General features: G+C 31.8%; 3 protein-coding genes across 5 annotated transcripts in view; 2 read left to right on the plus strand and 1 right to left on the minus strand.

Annotated features, from left to right (window-relative positions):
* Window positions 1-21,485, minus strand: part of LOC116765574 (calcyphosin-like protein) — a 38,137-nt gene that overhangs the window by 13,812 nt on the left and 2,840 nt on the right. The gene's annotated exons all lie outside the window — the stretch shown is intronic.
* LOC116765803 (protocadherin-like wing polarity protein stan) overlaps window positions 1-21,485 on the plus strand; it is a 93,872-nt gene that overhangs the window by 511 nt on the left and 71,876 nt on the right. For all 3 annotated transcript variants that reach the window (XR_009752733.1, XM_061521952.1, XM_061521953.1), the window contains exon 2: window positions 12,587-12,609. The gene's annotated coding sequence lies outside the window, so the exon portion shown is untranslated. The remainder of the gene's footprint in view (window positions 1-12,586; window positions 12,610-21,485) is intronic.
* On the plus strand, window positions 388-11,249 carry LOC133319056 (uncharacterized). Its single transcript, XM_061522033.1, has 2 exons — window positions 388-546; window positions 691-11,249. Exon 2 carries the CDS (start codon window positions 816-818, stop codon window positions 11,199-11,201), a length of 10,386 nt encoding a protein of 3,461 aa, XP_061378017.1. The 5' UTR covers window positions 388-546; window positions 691-815; the 3' UTR covers window positions 11,202-11,249.

The raw sequence follows: 21,485 nt of genomic DNA on the forward strand, positions 1-21,485 counted from the left end.
TAGAATTAAAAACAAGCAATATAAACACGAATTTAATACAAATAAGTAGGGCTGTACAGTTTTACTCGATTAAAGCTCTATTATGTTTTCCATTATTGTTTTAATTATTAATACGACTATTTTATGTATTATAATTAATGTTTTGTATCATTAGAGAGTTAACTATATATTTTTGGATATTTTTTTTATTCGCGGTCTCAATTTTGGTCATAAATATTTTAATATAAAATCGCTATACATAAAACCAAATAGGCATGTGATATAAAATTCACATTTTGTATATAATTACTCAGTTTGGATTACTGGCATGCAGTAAAATTCTTTTGCATATAGTTTTATAACATAAAAAAATATTGACTTTTAAATGTTTCTAAATTTTTATCTATGTAGAGGTTGTATTTAGGAATACGATAAATTATTTTAGATATATGTCTTTGTTGGAGGCAATGACAAATATGTTTAAGAGCTGACAATATTAATGATTTAGTAAAATTTCCGACGAAATGTGAAGTCGAAAGTTTTTATTTTTATGTGTGTATATGTCCGGTAAGGTTCTTCTTTTCTTTATAACACTAATTTATTTAAGAATTTCATAATGAGAAACATTTAGTAAAATCAAGGATATTTATTAATTTATGCTGTTATAAAAAATAAGGGTGTTAAGATGTAACGATGGTTTTGGGGTTACAGGTGTACAAAACTGTGGCATGTCTATAAATTATTTTGTGAAACTGAAAGTATGACGCTTAGAGAATCCCGTTTTTTCGAGTATTGTGTTGTATTCTTATGATTTTGTGTAGAAAAAGCAACACATTATGAAGACTGTGCGTAAGATGCACACAGGTCTACAGAATTGTTCATGTACATCTTGTATATATAAATCTGGATCAGAAAATGCTTCTGTCAAACGTTTTATGGAATTTGGATCTCGAATAGATCGCCTCTATTTCGGCAAGTATATTCCGTTACGAGAAAGGAAGCTCCTTGAAAGATTAGTTAGAACTAGAGCAGAGTATGATGATATACGAGCGAGATTGATTTCTGATAGTACTCATAGTCTTAGTACAAAAGCGACGAAGAAATCATCAAGAGAATTGGATGACGTGGAAAAAGGGAGCGCGGCAATACTTGAATTAGTCAATCTTGTCGACAAAGGTGCTACTTTAGGACTAAGCGAATGTTGTAGCTGTTGTAGTTGTGATTCTAAAGGAATAAGGGGAAATGTAAGACATATGCGACGTGGTCATGGGCTCGAACGAAGAGTATTCAAAGAAGAAAGAATAGCTGAAACACATCGAAGAAGAAAAGGTGTGCGTTTTAAAACAAAACACATAAAATCAGATCCATGCACGTGTACTTTAAAATTGAGTTCGCATCTCAAACATCATGCGACTGAAGTTTTTAGAAGAAAGCACCATCCTGAATCCACTGAATTCTATACGACAACGGATGAAGAAAGGCAACATAAACAAAGAAGAGTGCGAGATTTTGTACATAGGTCTTATGAAAACATCAAACATGTCAACAAAGAAATGGAGCAAAAATTCTTAGAAGGAGTTAAAAAGGTTAAAGAATCAAAGACAAAAATACAAGAAAATTTAAATCTGGACACTCAGTATTCTGCAGTTCAGTTAAAGAAAGCACGAAAAAGCTTAAAATCGAAGGTTAGAGGAGATGAAAAGAGACAATCATACAAAAGTGATCTTCAATTAAATGATCTTTTAGCTATTTGTATGTGTTCAGAAGATGAAATTTTTGAAAAGCCACACGAGTCACTATTAAGCGTTTACACCAGAAAATCAAAAGAAAAATTTGTGGAAGCTAAAGGAAAACTTAAATCAGTAGTTAAATCTACAGTTAGTCGAAAACCAAAAGTTAAGAAAGTTGCGACTAAAGGTTCCCAAATTGAAATAGCTCCGGAAGAAACTTTAGGTGCCCAGTTGAAAAAACAGAGTGTTATATGTATCTGTCCAGAAGACAAAAGCTTAAAAAAGTCACTTAAAGAATCTTCATTTAGTATCCATACTAAAAGATCAAAAGAAAAAGTAGTGGAAGCTAAAGAAAAACTTAAATCAATAGTCAAATCTACAGTTAGTCGAAAACAAAAGGAAAGAAAAATTTCATCTAAAGGTTCACAAACTCAGATTGCTCCTGAAAATAATTTAGCTGCTCAGTTAAAAAAAGAGAGTGTTATTTGTATCTGTCCAGAGGAACAACCGTTTAAAAAGCCACGTAGAGGAGGAGGGAGAAAAATTTCAACTAGGACTTCTGAAACACAATTTGCTCGAGGCAAAGACTTAGCATTCCAAGTTAAAAAAGACAGTCTTGAGAAATTTAAGGAAGATCTTATACGTAAACAAATAATGAAAGAGTGGGAGTGTGGTCCCGAATGCATTGAAGGTCCTTGTGACCCACAGGAGTGTCTTATTAAGCTTGAACGTAAGCGTAAAAATAAAGGTGTTACACATAGAGGTATTGAATATCGACAAGTTGGCCTTCAAAAAACGTCTGGCCCTGTTATACAACAAAAACATGCTAAAGTACAAGAAGAGTTAATGTTTCTTCCGCCGAAAGGTAAACAAAAACCTATCTTACGCACTCAGCAAGCAGGGGGCCAAGCAGTTCAAATTGCAAGTGGTGGACAATTTGATATGAAACAAAAAAATAAAATTATTAGTAAGAGAGAAAGGGTAGATAAAAGAATGTCTACTAAAATTGTTAAGACCCCTGAGAAAAAACCAAGTTCCCGACAAGGTGTACGAATAAGTTCATCATTTTCTTTAAAAGTTCAGTTTTATAAGGGTACACCCAATGCAGAGATTTCTAAACCAAATGAAACTGCTACAAAGCAAAGCGCGTCAGGAACAAATAACAAAATAATTAAACATCCAAAGGTTTTCCATGAGGAGGGAATTAGACAAGTCGTTACGAAACATTCCTCTAGAGATACACAAACTCGAGCACGTTCATTAAAACGCTGTTTTTGCACCTTAAAACTAAAGTCCAAAGCAAAAAACAGAAAAAGAAACAAACCACGCGAAAAATCCATTTTCACTGAGACTTCTTCCGTCACACAGTGTAATATAAATTGCTCAACCGAAATGTGTGAACAATTGTTATGTGAAAAACTGTACAAGAAATCCAGCAAAGTTCAAACTACTAACCCAAAAACAAATAGACATGAAAAAAAGTTTAAGTCACCACAGCTTCTTCCTTACGAATGTGAGCCTGGTGTTTGTATTCCAGATGAATGTGATCCATATCAATGCATTCAACTTATTAATTTGAGAGAAGCGAAAGCTAGAAGACGTTCAATACCTTGTTCTACTTGCACATCAAGAAAAACAAAATCTACCTCAACTATAACATCAAAATCTAACAAACTCTCGAAAGCAAAATTTATACAATCAATGTATTCATATAATGCTGCTTCTAAAAGAAATGAAACAACATTTAAAATACAACAAAGAAATATACCTCATACGAGTGGCCGACAAGCTGTGCGTATTGCATCCTCCTTTAGTTTTAACATTGAATTTCATAAAAATAAGCCCGGAGAATATTTATCACATCCACCAGATTTGAAAACTATTTCCGTTCAACCTCAATATAGAGCAATTCCAAAAAGGAAGAAAGCCAAAGTACAGGCATTTCAAGAAGATGCAATTGGTTTTCACCAAAATATGCCAACACAAATGTATAGAAAGGCAAAAGATGTATCTATGAGTACCGCTTTGAAGAGGTGTTTTTGTACTTTAAAAATACAAAAGAAGGAGCACCTTAAAATTAAAAAGAACAAAATGCTCACTGTTGGCACTAAAACTGTTGATGAATTGTATTTTAATACAGAAACCTCAAATAAAGCGACCAAAACTAAAAAAAAATATATGAGATCACTCGAACCATATGAATGTGAGCCTTTTACGTGTATTCCTGGACAATGCAATCCTTATGAGTGTTTGGAAAGAATTAATAGACGCCATTTAAGAGATGTCGGAGTAAGTTCTTTAAAATATCCAGATGTAAATAGAGGTTCAAGTACTTCGGAAAAATCATATAGATCTGAACTCACTCAATTAAAGCCGAAGTTCAAACCGAAAAAAGTCTCAACAAAGGGGAAAAAATTAAAACAAGCCCCCAAAGTTACTATGGCTTCTGTTGAAAATTATTCAAATTATTCTTCAAGTGCTCGATCCAGACAAGCAGTAAGGATAAGTTCGACGTTCAGTTTCAACGTTGAATTTTACAAAAACAAACCGGACAAGGATGTTATAACCGATTATCAAATGCGTCCTGCCTCAAAACTGGACTCTAGACCTGATACCAAAAATCAAGGTGTCAAAATTAAAAAATTAAATGTGGCGAACTTAGACACACAGGTGAATTATAAACAACGTAATAAAGCTTCAGCAACAAAGCCACTATTAAAGAGATGTTTTTGTACTCTAAATTTGCAAAAACGAAGAGGTTACGTTGTTCCACCGAATGTTTATACAGTAAACACAGCTATGATAAAAGAAAACAAATTTTCAATTTTTAAGCCACATCGCAGTAATTTCCCAAAAATTTCAAATAGTGCAATGCCAAATGAAAAAATTTACAATCTGAGTCACTGCCTCATAAATTCGTTAAGCAAAGGCAATAGTGGTAAAAATATTGAAAAAATATCATGTAAAAGATGCTATTCCATGAATGATTGCAAACACGAAGCATTGGAACTAATCACACAAACACGTCTGCCAAAAAAAGATTTAAGATGCAGAAAAGTATCACACGAACAGTTTTCGACAGCTAATACAAATTTAAAAAGATATGTGTCGCTAGTCAATCAGGAAAGTATTACATATACCTCAACAAATTATAAAAAAAGGCATACAGCTCTAGAAAGAATTCCATATATGAAGGGTTATTTTTGCACTATGAATTTACAAGTCCAAACAAATAACATGATTATGAGAAATCAAAAAAGAAGCAATAGATATAGGAAACTAAAACCATATGAATGTGAACCAGGAGTGTGTGTACCAGGAGAATGTGATCCTTATGAATGTTTGAAATTAATATCTAAAAGAGGTTCCAATTTTACCAGAAAAACTGGAACCGAGAACATTGTTGCATCTGAATCAAGTTACACAAATTTGTCACCTAAATACAGATCATATAAAATGCAATCTTTGTCTCAAAAGATAACAAAACCTCATTTAATTCAACATGAAGATCAATATAGCTCTGGCTCTAAAAAAGCTGTTAGACTTGGATCTAAATTCAGTTTTGACATAGAATTTTCTAAAAACTCTCCTGGGGCTCAGATAGATCATCATATTACACCACATACGCTTTCTAAAACGGAGTTTAGACATCCTAGACGATTATCAAAAATAACAGGAATCAATAAAATTCGCTATAGAGATCGCCAATCGCAATCAACGTTAGGTAAAACCTTTCAAAAAGCTTCTGCAACGTTGCCAATAATGAAACGATGCTTTTGTACTTTAAAATTACAAAAGAAAGGTAGGTTATTGAGGCATGACTTTAAGAATCCGACAGAGGCATTGCAAACAGAACCAATAACACCCCAATTAATAACAACGGATAGAGGTCAAAATACTGCAAAATTAAAACCTACAAAACTGCTCCATGCATTAGAACCTTATGAATGTATGCCAGGTATGTGTTCGCCAGGGGAGTGCAATCCATATGAATGTTTAGAAATAATGAACAGAATGAAACGTAATCAAACAGTTGATTTCGGAATTAACGCATTAGGACCAAGATCAAAGTCTGCCGGAAGTATGTATGATTTTTATAGAAAAAATAAAAACAGAGGAGTGAACGTAAGACATAAAGTTGCCAATAGGCCAACATTTTTCGAGGGAAGGCACAGGCAAAGAGATCGACAAGTTCATTTGATGGAACCAGAAAGACAAGCGGTGCGTATTAGTTCAAGTTTTAAATTTGATATAGAATTTCGTAAAGGTAATGCATCGGCACATCCAGAGGATTATAAAAATGCAAAGGATTCAAGAGAGAATCATATGCCACATTTTAAGAAACGTTTTGTGAGAAATAGGCAAAGTTCATCAGAAACGCTATATCCAAAACATCACAAGAAATTACAAATTAAAGATAAAGTACATGCTGCCTCTACTATGACTACATCGTTTATGAAAAGGTGTTTTTGTGTCCTCAAATTGAAAAAGAAGAATAGAGGTATTATGAACGATATTAATGAAGAAAAATTTCCTAAACCTGTATATATTGATAAGAAAATTAATACAAGACACTATACGGAACCGGTTCTGCAGCTTGAACCATACGAATGCGAACCTGGTATTTGTATACCAGGAAAATGTAATCCTTATGTTTGTGAAAAGTTAATTAAACGGAGGCTTCAATCAACGGCATCTGGAACGCCTCTAAGATTTACAAGATCCGTATCAAGCAGCTCGCCAAGATCATATATGAGAAATGTCAATACGCAATTACACCCAAAAAGAAAATTTGGAGACTTAAAAAGACAGGTCTATACAAAAACAAGAATCCAGGATTCAAATCGGCAAGTTGTAAGAATTGGTTCCAATTTTAGGTTCGATATCGAGTTTTATAAGAATAAACCATCAAATGAAATCAATGATTATAATCCAAAACCGCATACAGACGAGCGCCTACACTTCGAACGGAAAAGGAGGCAAGGAAGAAATATGGGGACACATGGACATTCTCCTTCCTTTAGGTCTCATTCTTCACAAACATATGTAAATAGAAGAGATTTTGGCGCAGGTTTAAATAATGTACTTAAACGATGTTTCTGCACTTTACAACTTTATAATCAACGTTCGAAAAAGTATATGGCAAGGAAACCAAGGAATGCGATTAAAAATGAAGTTCACTCAAAAAGTGTAATGACTGCAGAAAGAAATAAATTAAATTTTAGGTCTTTGGAACCATATGAATGTGAACCTAATTTTTGCATACCATACAAATGTGATCCCTACGTATGTGAACAAAGAATCAAGTTAAGACAGAGAAAAAATCTTCGACAAACAGGCATGTCAACTGAACTTTCTACACAATCTGTTGGAAGTTACACTAGACCTTTTGGACGATCTAGAAGAGGAACGCAATCAATTGTATACAAAAATAGAGATAAATTTAAAAGACCGAAAACTCAAACTATTCATAACACGCAGTCAAAGCAATGTGTAAGAATTGGGTCGAGTTTTAGTTTCGACATAGAGTTTTTCAAAAATAAGGGAGGCGGCCTACAATTAGATCAAAAACCTAAACATTTCCAACCAAGACAATCTTTTAAACAATTCGCTAAAGGCCCTCGCAGAATTAAGGCGAGAAATAAAGGCTTTCAATACATGACACCTTCCCATGGTATGGAGTCTCAAGTAAATAATAAATTTACAAAAACACAGTCAACCATGGCCCGTTTCGCACAACCTTTAAAGAGATGCTTTTGTACGTTTTATTTAAAAAAGAATAAAGCTAGATCTCACCCTATACCAAAACCTTTACAAATAAACGTAAGCACAGAAACGATGGCTCATGATTTTAAAACACAGCCTTTGCAAAAATTGTTACCCTATGAGTGTGAACCGAATTTTTGTGTGCCTTACGAATGTGATCCATTAGAATGTTTGGAGCACATTAAGGCTAGGCAAAGGCACCAGAAAGATTATGGAACCTCAACAAATTATTTGCAGAAAAATAGAATAGGCACTTCTATGGATATGCCTCACACTAAAAATAAAAGATTACAGTGGAAATCTCTTGGTCACATCCAGAATAAAGGAAGATATAAACAGCCTTTAACTTCCGATCCAGCTAAACAAGTTGTAAGGATAGGATCGAATTTTAGTTTTAATTTAGAGTTCTACAAACAGAAGGGATCAGGTGGTTTTGAGAATAACATTTCAGAACATAACAAACCTATGATCCAAAAAAGACGACCTTTACATTTAGCTCAAACACAAAAAGTTAATAGATATGTAAATAACAGGCACAACGGATATAGAACGATGCGTAGTCATGGAAATCAGTCACCTCACGTAGGACGAGAATCAAAAGGTTCGGGTATAGAACCTTTTCTTAAAAGGTGCTTTTGTACATTAAAACTTCAGAAAAAAGCAGGTCAAAGAAATCAATACTTTATGCCTGATGGTACAAAAAACAATGTTATAGGGGAAACTAAGCCTCGATCGTTAACTTTCGACAAGGGTACTATCACAAAAAGATATAGAAATTACCCAAAGCTTAGTAAATACGAGTGCGAACCAAATACTTGTATACCCGGTGAATGTGATCCATATGAATGTCTGAAAAGAATTAAGGAAAGGAATTTGTATTCCCGAGGTATGACTACACAGATGATGAACAGTTATTGTTCAAGGGGTATTTGTACAGATTTAGCAAACTTGAAATCAAAAAAATTACAATCAAATCGATTTGGCGACATAGTCAATGTCACACGAAACCCCAATGTTGTCGAAATACCAAGATTCGAAAATATTTTTAATCCACAAGCTGTAAAAATTGGATCCAATATCAGCTTTAATATAGAATTTTATAAAGAACAATTACCTCCAAATTTTGAAACGAAAGTAAAAGGTGATAAAATTTATGAAAAACATTATGAAGCAAAGGAAAAGATTCCTCGAATAAAATACAATACCAATGCAGTTACGGCTTGTCCAAGGGGTATATGTCTTAGTAAAGGCTCTCAAGGATATCGCGTTCCAACTGATAACAAGGCTGTAGAAATAGGCAATGCATTAAAAAGATGTTTTTGTACTCTAAAATTACAAAAAGAATTAAATTCTAACAGGACCAACACAAATAATCAAAATGTTCCATTTCCACAAACGTTTGAAGTAAGAAGAGTTGGTGTTCAAAATAAAAAAAATGTAACAAAACCTTTAAATGAGGTTAATTCTGTCGGGACAAACACGAAAGCCAAATATCTAAAAAAAGGTAATCAAGAAATGGAAGTCATTCATCCATATTCTCCTAAAAAATTTAACAAGACCAAAAGTAAAACTAAATTTGATAAACCCGAAATTGACAGAAAAGTAACACCGAAAAAAAGTAATATAAAAAGTCGAGGAAAAAGATTAACTAAAAAGAAAAGCAAAAGAGCTCTAAGTCAAAGTGGGACCCCATCAAAACAAAGTATGTCAAAATTAAAAAAGTTCATGTGTATATGTGCACAAATATTTACAAATAAGAGCAGCTCAGAAAAACAAGATATTACAAACAAAAAGCTTAGTCAGAAAAATCAGACAGTAAATTCTGCAATGAAAAAAAATACAAAGGTGGGCGAAAAGACAACTATCGAAGATAATTTACATTCTCAAAACGATAATATCGTAAAATGTCACGATACTTGTGCCCATTATGTGAATCATCCAGTTGCAGATAATGCACAATTAAATCCTACGATATCAATAAAAATGAAAAAGAAACATAAACATTTTCAAATTCACCAAAATAAACTGTCAAAAAATGCACAAAGTAAATCTGAACACCAGAAAGATAAATCGAAGGAATTTAATGAAAATTCTATAGCGAAAAATGAAAATTATAATTCCCTTTGTCCACATTGCGAGAATGTTAAAATGAAAAAACAGCGGTCACAACCTTTGAAAGTACATTTCGAGGATTCCCCGATAGTCGAAAAGAAAGATTTGGGAGGGAAAATGAAAAATAAAGATGGCTTAACGCATTTGAATAAAAGTGTAGATCAAATTGACAAACACAAAAAAAATTATAAGAATAAAAAAATACGAGTTGAAGTACCTGCAAGAAAGACACCTCAGTACTGCAAATTTTGCACAACTTGCGGAACGAAACTAAATAATGAGGAAATTCAGAAAGCATCGGGAGATCAAAGGAGTGTTAAAAATTACAATAAAGATAAAGATATGAATCAATCTGCTGGTGACAAAATGAGCTCTACCAGTGATAAAATCAGAAACTTGTTTAATTTGAACCAGTCAGTCGATAATATATGTAGTGCTAAAGGACCAGAACCTCCCTTATTCGAAATTCAGTTAGATTCAGATGACTGCGCTATATTGAACAAAGATGAAATTATTGATAAAGTCAGAATCCACAGCAAAAAAACTACAAGGGAGATGAAAGGAAAATCCTCAGTAAAAGGACATAGCAAGTCCTGTAGTTGTTGCATATGTGTAGCAAAGAGAAATAAGATTGCGACTGCTGTCTCTGTTGCAGGCAAAACATCTAAACCCACAGGGAAGCCATGTGTATGTGGAAGTATGGTTTGTGCTGAAAAATTAGAAAAAATGAAAGATTACAAGCCTACGATATCAACTTTCAGGCACGTAAAACCATGCGACTGTGGCAGTCCAGTTTGTGCTCGGGAATCTGTTAAGATGAGTTCAATAAGTAAAACCGATCACGTGACCTGTGTATGTGAAGACGAATATAAAAAACAGAAGACAAAACGAAAACTGAAAGAAAACAGACTAACACTTAAACAACGTGCTTTACGTCTTAAAATATATGACAAGGAAGATAAAATTCGTTTTGCCAAACGAAGGAAAGAGGAAATATCAATGGAAAAAAAAATTAATAAAAACGCTAGTGACCCGATTCTATTTGCAGAATCTGTTTTAGACGTTGGCAAGCTCGGTGTTACAGCCGTTACAGATATTTTCAGGTTGTTTGTGAGAACGGCTGTGGATCCGAAACATGCCTACCAGAAGCTTAAAGATATGAAAAATGATCCATCTCTTATGGCTAAATATTTAAAATCAGGTATACAAGGTAGTGGTGTTGTGTCTACAGCTAGACGGATACGTTTAAGGTGTCTGGCAATGAGAGGTGTTAAAAGAGTTAGAAGTATTTTAGAAAGTTATCCAATAACAAATTATTTATTATACATTGCTTCTAAAGACCCCAGAAAACGGTTACCTAAAAGAAAACCAATGAAAAGGGAACAAATAGACTTTAGTTGCAGTTTATACATGGCCTCACTGAGGAAGAGGCCTTTCCTGAGTGTTTATAATAAGTATCCATGGTTCTATCCACATTTCTTGTCCCTTTTAAACGTTTGGAGACAGTTTATAGATATAGCGTTGTTTCTACTCGCAGTTGTAGTATGGAGCCCCTGTATCTTATGCATGGAAGCATGCCGAGCCATAATGTGTTGCTTTTTCTGTACTGGTTAAAGTACCGTATAAATTTCTGTTACTAATAAAGTTTTTTTTTTAAATTTATATTTTGTTTTGCTGTCGTTTCATATTTTAAAATTTTAACATTCATACATATAAAATTTCATGGCAAAATTAAATGATACTTTCATACGGTTCAAAATAGTATGAGAATATATTTGTGTAGAACACTGAATACTCAGCCTTGCATTTAGATTAACAAAATAATGCACCCTTCGGTCAATGACCGAAGCCATCAAGATTCAAGGGACTACGTCAAAAATTTTGGGGATGAAATAAAAAATGTTCATGGTGTTATTCTCGCTCCATGTCAAAATAATTGTATGTTTAAACTTATAAAAAGTTAAGGTAATATACAAGAATTATCGATGTAAATGAAAAAAAAAAACAACTAAGCTAATAGCATTTTAATGTGCATTTGCAACTCACGAATGGAATCTAAGAACATACCTTTCGTCAGTTCATAAGACGTAAATGAGTAGTACTAGCTATCTACACATCACTTAAATAACTTATACGAATCGGCAAGTTATTATTTTTTTTTCTCTATCATTAATAAATATTACATTACAAAATGTCCCATGAAATTCAATGTGTTATAGTATTTTAAATATATAATTTTTTCAACGTCATCTCTAAGATTTATTCGTAGGAAAAAACTATTTATATCTGTAAACATAATTAAAACGTGTGCGTTAATTAAAACCAAAAAGTTTGATTTATGAAAATTCTTGTAATCAAACAAACATTTTACAAAGGAATATTTCTGTAATAAAATCCGTTACCGAAAAAGTTACATTTAGTTTAAAATATATTCGTTTCGTCTTAAACATATCTGTCTATAATTTAATGTTAATTCTCTTGACTATAAAATGTTTTCCAATTTTGTTTTGCTTAATAATTTTATAAAATTAGTTCTATATACTTGACAAACTATCCGAAATTTAAGTTAGAAGGAGAGGTAAGTTGGTAGTACAACGAAACAAAAGAGAGCAATATCGACCAAACCCTTAAAAGTGAGGGTGGCACCCTCTTTATGAGTCAGAGGGGAGGACCCTTGCACGTAGGTACTGTACATTCCGTACCGCATGCACTCACTATTGATTTGGACTTTGAATCTAATTTTGTTTTTGACCCACCAGCCATCTTAGTTATACTTTGGAGGTTCAAAAATATTTATTGTGTCTTAAATATCAATAAAATTACGTTATAAATTATAATATCGTATGGAAACAAGTAATATAGTGTTAAGTTTTCCGTTTCCTATCAATAGAACAATTTATTACTTGTGTTAAGTACGTTTCTTGATACTTTTGATATCGTTAAAGTTTTTTCATTCATTAATTTTATCGCCTTTTTAAAATAATTCCTCTGTTTTACAGGTACCCCGTTTCTTTCATCAAAGGTAATACATTTTTACAGCATATTAATAATAGAATGGTTATAAATATTGTTACATTTTGAGCATGGAATAAAAACAGTCGGGCACAATAAAAACTTTGTTAGAATACGAACTTCGTGACTCAAAGGCCCTTGTCACCATCAGCTGTCCTAAGACATGTCATCTGAGTTTGTTTTGACTTCATTTCTTCATATAAACTATCTTTCATCCACTTGTCAAAACGGGTTTTTACACAATATCAATTTTGTTTACAAAACCATACCGTCGGATTTTTATTTATAATGTCGGATGGATAAAATGACGGGATTATAACTAATTTAATTTAACTGAATTATATTCAAACAAAATTGTTTTTATTTCGACATGTACATACGTATATATGATGTCTTTTATAACATTTTCACTCTCGAACTTGATCAGGCGTCCAGATACTAATCGGGGCCATTAGTTTCCATTACCTCGTGTTTACTAATTTCGTTATTAAATCCATGTTACTGCTCTTGCAGTTTTTATAGGGTAGGTGAATATTTTTTACAATAAAATCACGATCTCTCAGTCGATGTTTTTTAATTGGAATCGCACATTAATATTCCCCGCGGAAATTATTTAAATCAAGCCATAAAATAAAGAACTCGTGACAAGGATGGAGGGGTGGAGGTAACGAGATGTCATTAAGCGGACGACACACATGTGAGTGTTATACTTATGTGATATGACAAATTATTAATCGAATTTTATGGCGTTCACAACGAGACTCTGGCTTTATAAATATTCTAACTTATACACACACAACTGATAAGTCCACTATCCAAAAAGTATTTATCTAAAAATATACCTGAGATATTTAACAATGTTGCTTATATATTAGAATATACATTTTAGAAGATTGGTTTTTATATACGAGGGAATTTTACTGGAAGAATGGGGCTTCCATTGAAATGAGTCTCTGAAATTTATCTAATACTAGATTCTGTATGAATTTATTTCTAGCCAAGTTATTTAGTATTTCAATGACAAATATGGGAATGTTAAAATTTTTCTTGTTAAATAATTCGAAAGTTTTCATTTATTTGTTGTTTCAGGAGGTAAATAGTTTATAGTCAGCCCAGGAAACGAATTCTGGAACTAACAGAATTTCAATATAATAATAAAATGTTTTCTTGTGCTCAAGCAATGGAACGTGCAATTAGGAACATTTGTGTAACATTCGCCTTGGGAATTTAATCTACAAAGCTTTTACACTTCCGTAGAAAATTTCAACTTTTGAGACCGAATTACTTTATAATTAAAATCATTACTTTATAATTAATAACGCTAAATTAACTTATAAAAATACTGTGATATGAAAACTAATTTGTGTTTTGAGGTGAAAAAGAAATAAGATATACTTTTTACAGTCCGTAATTTTTCTAGAAGTTACCTCCATATACTAATTTACACAGGAACATTTTCAGTTGCTAATTCATAAATTTTCGCACAGTATAGAATAGAATTAAGGTAGTCTATTGAATGAAAAACGGGTACTATCGCGTATTGTGTGACGATATAAACTTGTACCAAGTCTACACAGTATAGTCTACGTGAAGTTATTACTGGTTTGAAAATTTATTAAGTAGACTCTGGAGAATTCAATTCAACAATGAAAGACAAAATTTCGTTATTATAAAATTTTAAATCCTTTAAATATTCTTTATGTAGATACTATAATATTAACATATATTAGCCCCTTTTATTACACAAAAAAAAGAAGAGGCGAAAACGAATACTCGTAAATTTCTCTGTTGTGGACAATGTTAGTCACTGTTTATTATCATATGATTTATAAACAATTAATAACATGTACACGTATGTTTATATGCAACAGAAAGAAGACCAATATCTTTAATAACGTCCTGTAAATAATTTTCTTTAACCAAAAGCCAAATATCAGAACTAGTTCCAATTGTACTTTAAAGTTTATGTAGATTCAGTGGCATTGCTCAAAAATAGGATGTCATAAGATATAAAATTATGAAATTATCTACGTAATAAGTCGATGCCCAACACTAGGTACGGTAAGTAACAGCCAAAGCTTTCCCGCCAAAACATTGCTAACATGGCGGAGCCGCACGTCTTTTTACGACTTCCATGAAAATTATTGCCTTGTACGTTCATAAAACTTTAATACTCCGTACTAGTACCACATTGAGTGTTAAAATTATATTACTGTCTCGGAAATTATAAATTGTCCTCTTACCTATTTATATCATCTGTATTTAATATATTTCCCTTTTATTTATTACGTATCCATTATTGTCGGTCCATTTCATAAAATATAAAACCTGTCAAGATTTTTTTTTATCTGTATTCTTTAAATATAAATATTTCTACCGTTTTACCGTATTCTTTAAATATTTTTACCGTTATCTGTGGCAGCACTCCACTGATTCAATATAAAATTTAATCAAAAAGAACATGACCAATAGCCGGTAGAGGTACGTTTAGATTTACGCACGAAGTTTGTTTACGAACTACGGCAACATCGATTTTATGAGTCATCGCGCATGTATTTTCTCGGTTTTTACAAATTGGTTTGTGTTATTTTTCTTTTTGCTAGACGCCTTCGTATTGCGATTTCATTCAATCGGTCTAGATCACACGCATGAATGGATTCTTTATTCGAGTCATGTTGATCGAAGAGCTAGTTTTTATGAATGCTTTTAGTTTTAGTTACAGACGTTTTAAATTAATCTTTTTGTTGTACATAACGTCCGTGGAATTTATTAAAAGCGGCTGATTTTTGTATGTATTTAATTCTTAGCTAAAATCTCTTGATCATCAGGCATAGTATGTATCTCCCATTTGAAGGTTCTACTATATTAGAGCACTGTTACATCCTTGACCATACCAAAAGTTTATATAGTCATTACGTACGAAAGCATTCAAGTCGTAATACGTGTTTACTATACATAATGTGTGAAGATTTATTTACGAAAAACTTGAAACTTTCCGTATGTAGTCTTATAAAGCGAGCTTGGAGTAAGGGTAGTGTACTGTAGTTTTATGTTAATGGTCAAATTTGTTCCTCACGCCAGAAATAATTATTCTCATACTTTTCCACTAGATTCCATGAATATGAAATGAGAATGCTCAGTGAATCTTCGTTTTGTTTTTAAAGGCGTTACAATTTTTCTAACAAAACACACTTGACGCTTTTGTTTTTTTTTATTAGCGTATTATATTCGAGGAAATATATTTTTATTAAATGCGGTATATTTATATTAATGTAACATTGAATAATATGGTTATGAGTGAGTATGACTTATAGTTATATTTAGTCAAGTTAAAACTGTTTTATTATTGAATGCAGATAGATTATTTAAGTGTTAGTATATTGTAGTTGAAAATAAATGGAGCCACGTCACAGTACCAGTTCGCTGTGACGTATGACAAACGATACACGAAAACGCGTGTGAGCGACGGCTTATAAAAAGCAAGGAACCATTGAATACTCATTATAATCACCCCTCGTCTTCATTATACAATACCATCAATGTATTGTTTACATACATTCCTGTTCGTGTACTAAATAAATTAAGATGGACATGTCGATTATTGTTTTGAATTCTTTGGAGCTTAGAATAAAGGAATAGATTTTGATCTAATAATTTGCGATATACATTAATATAAGTTATAAATACGTACCTTGCTTTTAGCTTCGTAAAATACATATAATATTACATCATAATACCCATGGGTTTATATTTAGAACTAAAAAAGTTTAGTCATTAATAGCTAATTATTTGGACGATAGTAAGTAAACAGTCTGAAGAAAATTCCTATTTCCAAATAGTTTTGATTTGACTTACTAGTCATTAATACAGGAATACATTATATACATGATTTATTTAATAGAGAAATGATAATAAATTAGATCTATATCTGAATTATAAATAAACTTATTAGATATGAAGAGACTAATTCCATTGTGAGGGATAATTCCCTAAAAATGTATATCAGGCCCAATCTGTTAGACATTTTTACGAAATTGATGGACAATTACATTTTTCAACAGTGATTCATATGAACGAATCTGTGCCGCTTTTTATTATTATTACATATAAAAAAAACCGTAATGGAATATTTACAAAAAAAAAATAAAATAGTATCATTACATCATACGTGATCGAGAGCTATTAGGCCATTTAAAACCGTAATGAAGAAAATATTATTCAGTGACCCTCATTTCTTACTCTATACTAAATATTTATCCAACTGAAACACCAAAGGCTACAAGGATTAAAAAAATTAAAATATGTATATTTTTTTTAAACATTACAATCACGTTTATAATTTTCTGTTCTATGCTATGCAATTATGTTCTTCCGAGTTCATATACAAGAAATTGCGTAATATTATAAAATAAAAACATCCTACTGCACATCATCTTTCTGCTTTAAGATGAGTGCAAGAACGAGTACTTGCAATGTAATATTCATATAAATGTTTGCGAGGGTGTATCCCTCAGACAGTAGTTTGCTATTTGTTAATGGATTTTAAATTAAAAACTGTACGCAAGGGATTGTCTCGCATTTGATTACAAGGGGTTTGTCAGTTGGCAATCATTGAAATCGAATATATCTGTAGTCAGACAGCTTCGTGGCTTTATGGGAGATTTTTATTTTCGGGATAAGTTTTGAAGTAATTAAGTTTTATACTATCATCCAGGCTACAGACATATTGTTTATTTCGGCCGTAAGCATTTATATATTTGTTGTTCTTTTTAATTCTCCCGATTAATTAAATGTTTAGCATAGTTCGTCTAGAAATTTCAACATTTTTGGTTTCCGGACACGTACCTAATAAGAATAGCAAAGTTCCATCAAAATCTGTTAAACAGGACAGATTTTGAGATGTTGGAGGACTTTATTAGATGCTTTTGTAGTTGCCTTATAAGGCTTATATTAATGAAGAAAAATATAATTGCAGATTGTTATTTTATTTTAAAGATATATACGTAACATAACTCTCTTAATTGAGAAAGATAGTAATTTATTGCTAAAATTTTTCTTTTCAAAATTATTCACCGAAATCTCTCTGCATAGCTTTTTGCGAGACATGTCTCATATACAAAAACGCCCACATAATAAAATAACGAGTATTCACGCAGTTATCATAACAATGTCGTTAATTTGCAAATATTTCGTAACTGTATAACTATCTCTTTTACACATGCCAAAAAATTCACAAGCACGAAAGAGCCGACGCACGCGGAGCGTGTGTGAACCTAGACGCCGTAATGACCAAACACATAGGACGGGTTAATTGCAACCATGACTTCGTACAACCAGTGTTTGTGTCAAACAACGCAGGGTAAATTAACTCTTATTGTAGATGCATAGCAGTTATTTCTCAGCGACTATAAATTCGGTAAAGGGTAATTGCATACACTTATTTGGTACGCCTAATATGTTTGTGTCGTGGAACCGTGGGTCAACAATATTGGGTTACAATCACAGTAAGTAACTGCAATAGGATCGCACCTTTATATTTTAGTATATTTTGAAAAAGAATATTCTAGTATTTTTGTTATAATATATATATAATTGTTTTCTCTATCTGACAATAAATTTAATACTAATTTATAGTCCTTGTAATATAACTGTAATGGCCTTTCCTAAAATCTAATTAACATTAAAACGCATTCATAAAACCTAAACGTGACGTTACAAAAGGAATAAGCCTCCCTTTGTTTCTGAACACAAACAGAAGAGTATTATTAATCGCAAGTGCCTATTATTTAACTACGATTCCTATTGTAAACTACTCAGTGACGTTGACAAGTGACAGTCGTTTAACAAAATCAGCCAATATAAAAAACTTAAAAAAAAAAAAAAAATTATATGAATGGGTTAAAACAAATAATAATTTGTATCAAACAAAACTAGTTGAAAGGTTTACTTGTTTGAAAATATTTATAGTTAAAGCAATAGCATCATGTTATTTTATGCACTTATTTTTCTGTGCAAGTAAATGTCGCGACGATATAAGTAGGTAGCAAAGGTTCAAAGTATTTTTATCCAGTTTAAGGGCTGCTTTATAAAAAAGCTTTTTTCTTTTTTTACTCATTAGTTATCACCTATTGGAGTTAATCTCAGCAAGGAAATGGACATGATACCAGTATTATAGAAGTGCATTAAAAGTAACTGGTCCGCCATCTTGGATATGCTGCCATGTTGGATTAAGAATGACTTCACAAATTTTACCATCCATTGTTGTTAAAACTGACCATGTATTTATTTTTCAACCTCAAACTCTTAAATATATCTGCTGTTTTTTAAATATATATAATTTATAAATAGTAAGATTTCATTCGAAATAGTTTTATACATACATAATATTAATAAGCATATTTTATTCCAAACACGGAGGCAGTCACTATAAAAACTAAGGTAAAGTTCAAAAGAACTTTCATGAACATCTGTTTCTATCCCTTACCTGGACCCAAAGGGTTCTCTACCAGTTCCGCTCTGTTGATTAGCAACCCTATGTAATATTTTGTGTGGATTACCTTTAAGCCCTAACTAGGTACGTTGTAGGGAGCACCTTCAAAGGTTACATACCTTAACTCGTGCATAAACGTACACTTTGTAGTAATTTTTCTATATAATGAGTGTTGCTGTGAGCTTTTCCTCTCCCTCGGGCGGGATACTAAATCTAACTACATGCCAACTATTTTGAATCTGTTTAAATTGGCTGGCATATAGTTTCATTCGTGAAGCTAAAATTTCTGTTTAAATTCATTGAATACCGTTGAGAAATTTTTCATGAAGAATAATGGATACATAATACGTTTATGTAAGCTGTATATTTTCATATTGTAATACCAACATTATGATGTACGTTCCAAAGCTTTGTTTACATACATAAATATTTAATTAACTTTTGTCAATATAAGGACATGTTTGATTGTACGCGTGTAATATATATAAAGCCATTAGCACACAACGCATTATCCCAAGTTTCCAAACAGGGGAACGGCCATTGGGGCATTCAAACCATAATCCAAAGCGATTCTTGCACGGACAAAGGGCAAATGGTTCCGCCTGATAAAGGGATTAAAATTTTGGATATTTATAGCGCGGCTTTACTTGATATGCCTGTGTGATTCAGAAATGCTTAAAATTTACAATACATATATGGGTTATACATTTTTAGTAATTTTTTGCTAGAAATTATGACCTCTAACAATTACTATATTAACGTGTTATCTTCTACTTTTGTTTTACTTTTATTTTAGTTATAATTATGTAATGATATTTTTTTATAAAACAAAATTTAATACTCAAATCACTGTATATCATAAAATGAATAATGTGCAATTATATTATAATTAGTGCTATAATTAATTAATGATTTAAATGGGTGATCGAAATGTTGGATTCAAAATTAAAGAAGAATCCAAAATCTTTAAATAGTAAGCAATTCAGTTGTAATTTGTAGTATTTAGATATAAATGATGTTTCTAATAATCCTTCAGAGGCGTCCTTGTCTACCGGACCCTACTAATTTCCTTTGGAAGCTAGGCTTCCCGGCTGGTAGGCATTGGGGCATAGACCTAAATCTAAATTACTACAAACGATCCACAGATGTCACAAATGTATTAACGTACGAATGGGATTTGTTGTGACAGATAATAAATTAATGATTTCATTTAATTCGCAAATGTATATATTAATTATTTAAATAGAGAAAATTCGAGTCTTTCAATTGTATCTTATTTTGTAAGCTGTCTGGCCTCTTTAATATTCTAGTCGGAAATGTTTTCGTAAGAACTAATTTAGATAACAAGTTTGGCTTAAACCGTTATATTCATAAATTGAATTATAAACTTATAAAGACTATAATAATATTAAAATATTATAAAAGATATCTGATCGTCGAGAAGGTAAGAGATATGATAGACAAACAATTATTTATCTAAACAACATCTTGACTTCACAGAACTGAAAATCTTTGATCCTAAACGTATAATGTGTTTTGAATACAGTCTTGATAATTTATGTATTGAATTAGTTACCCAGAAGTTAGGATGATCAAGGACATGCTTTTAATTTCGTTAATTTGGCAATCACGTCCCCTAGACCTTTGAGGTTTTGATACTAAGGTACTAACATCTTTAATTAGTGTTAACAAGGGAACGCTTTGTGAATTTTAAACAGCCTGAAACCGAATTATGCTGCCAAGTTTCGAATGCAAAATATGATAGCATTTTATTTTTATATCGCCAGTTATTATGATACATTTTGTAAGTACCTTTACATTATATTTAATAACATCTCATTGAATTAACGGATTACGTCACAATGTTTAAGAAATGCAAGTAAATATAAATAGCAACTAAATATTTCAAATGCATGAGAAAAAGTGTTTTTTAATGACAAAGTCTAAAACCCCGCGGCTAGGGTAGTTTAAAGCCGGCCGTAATTTAACCCAACTTAATAACCGTTCTCGCCTCTCATTCAAATATTTTTAAGACAGCCAAATTACATATTAAAATCTTACCTTCCAGGTTTTTTGGGAGTTATTGTCTTATATTTTTTGTGATCGTAATTTTAATAACGCTACCATGAATGTGGAAGTTTGTGTGGGTTTTCTGATAAATTTCAGTTTTATATGTTAATAATATAGGTAGGTTTCGGTTAAATTAATTAAAACGACAAATTATATGCTTTCAGATAATATTCATATTTTATATGTGTAGTATTGTGAATTTTGTTATGATGATATTCAAGTTAAGACTAGTTTAAACCAAGGATTTTTTTTAAATAAGCGAAAATTTAAAAATCTTACTAGCCGTGATAAGTAAGGCTAGTATATATATTCGTTAGAACTTGTAA

Source organism: Danaus plexippus, chromosome 11, assembly GCF_018135715.1.
Source record: "Danaus plexippus chromosome 11, MEX_DaPlex, whole genome shotgun sequence".
Classification (NCBI taxonomy): Eukaryota; Metazoa; Arthropoda; class Insecta; order Lepidoptera; family Nymphalidae; genus Danaus; species Danaus plexippus.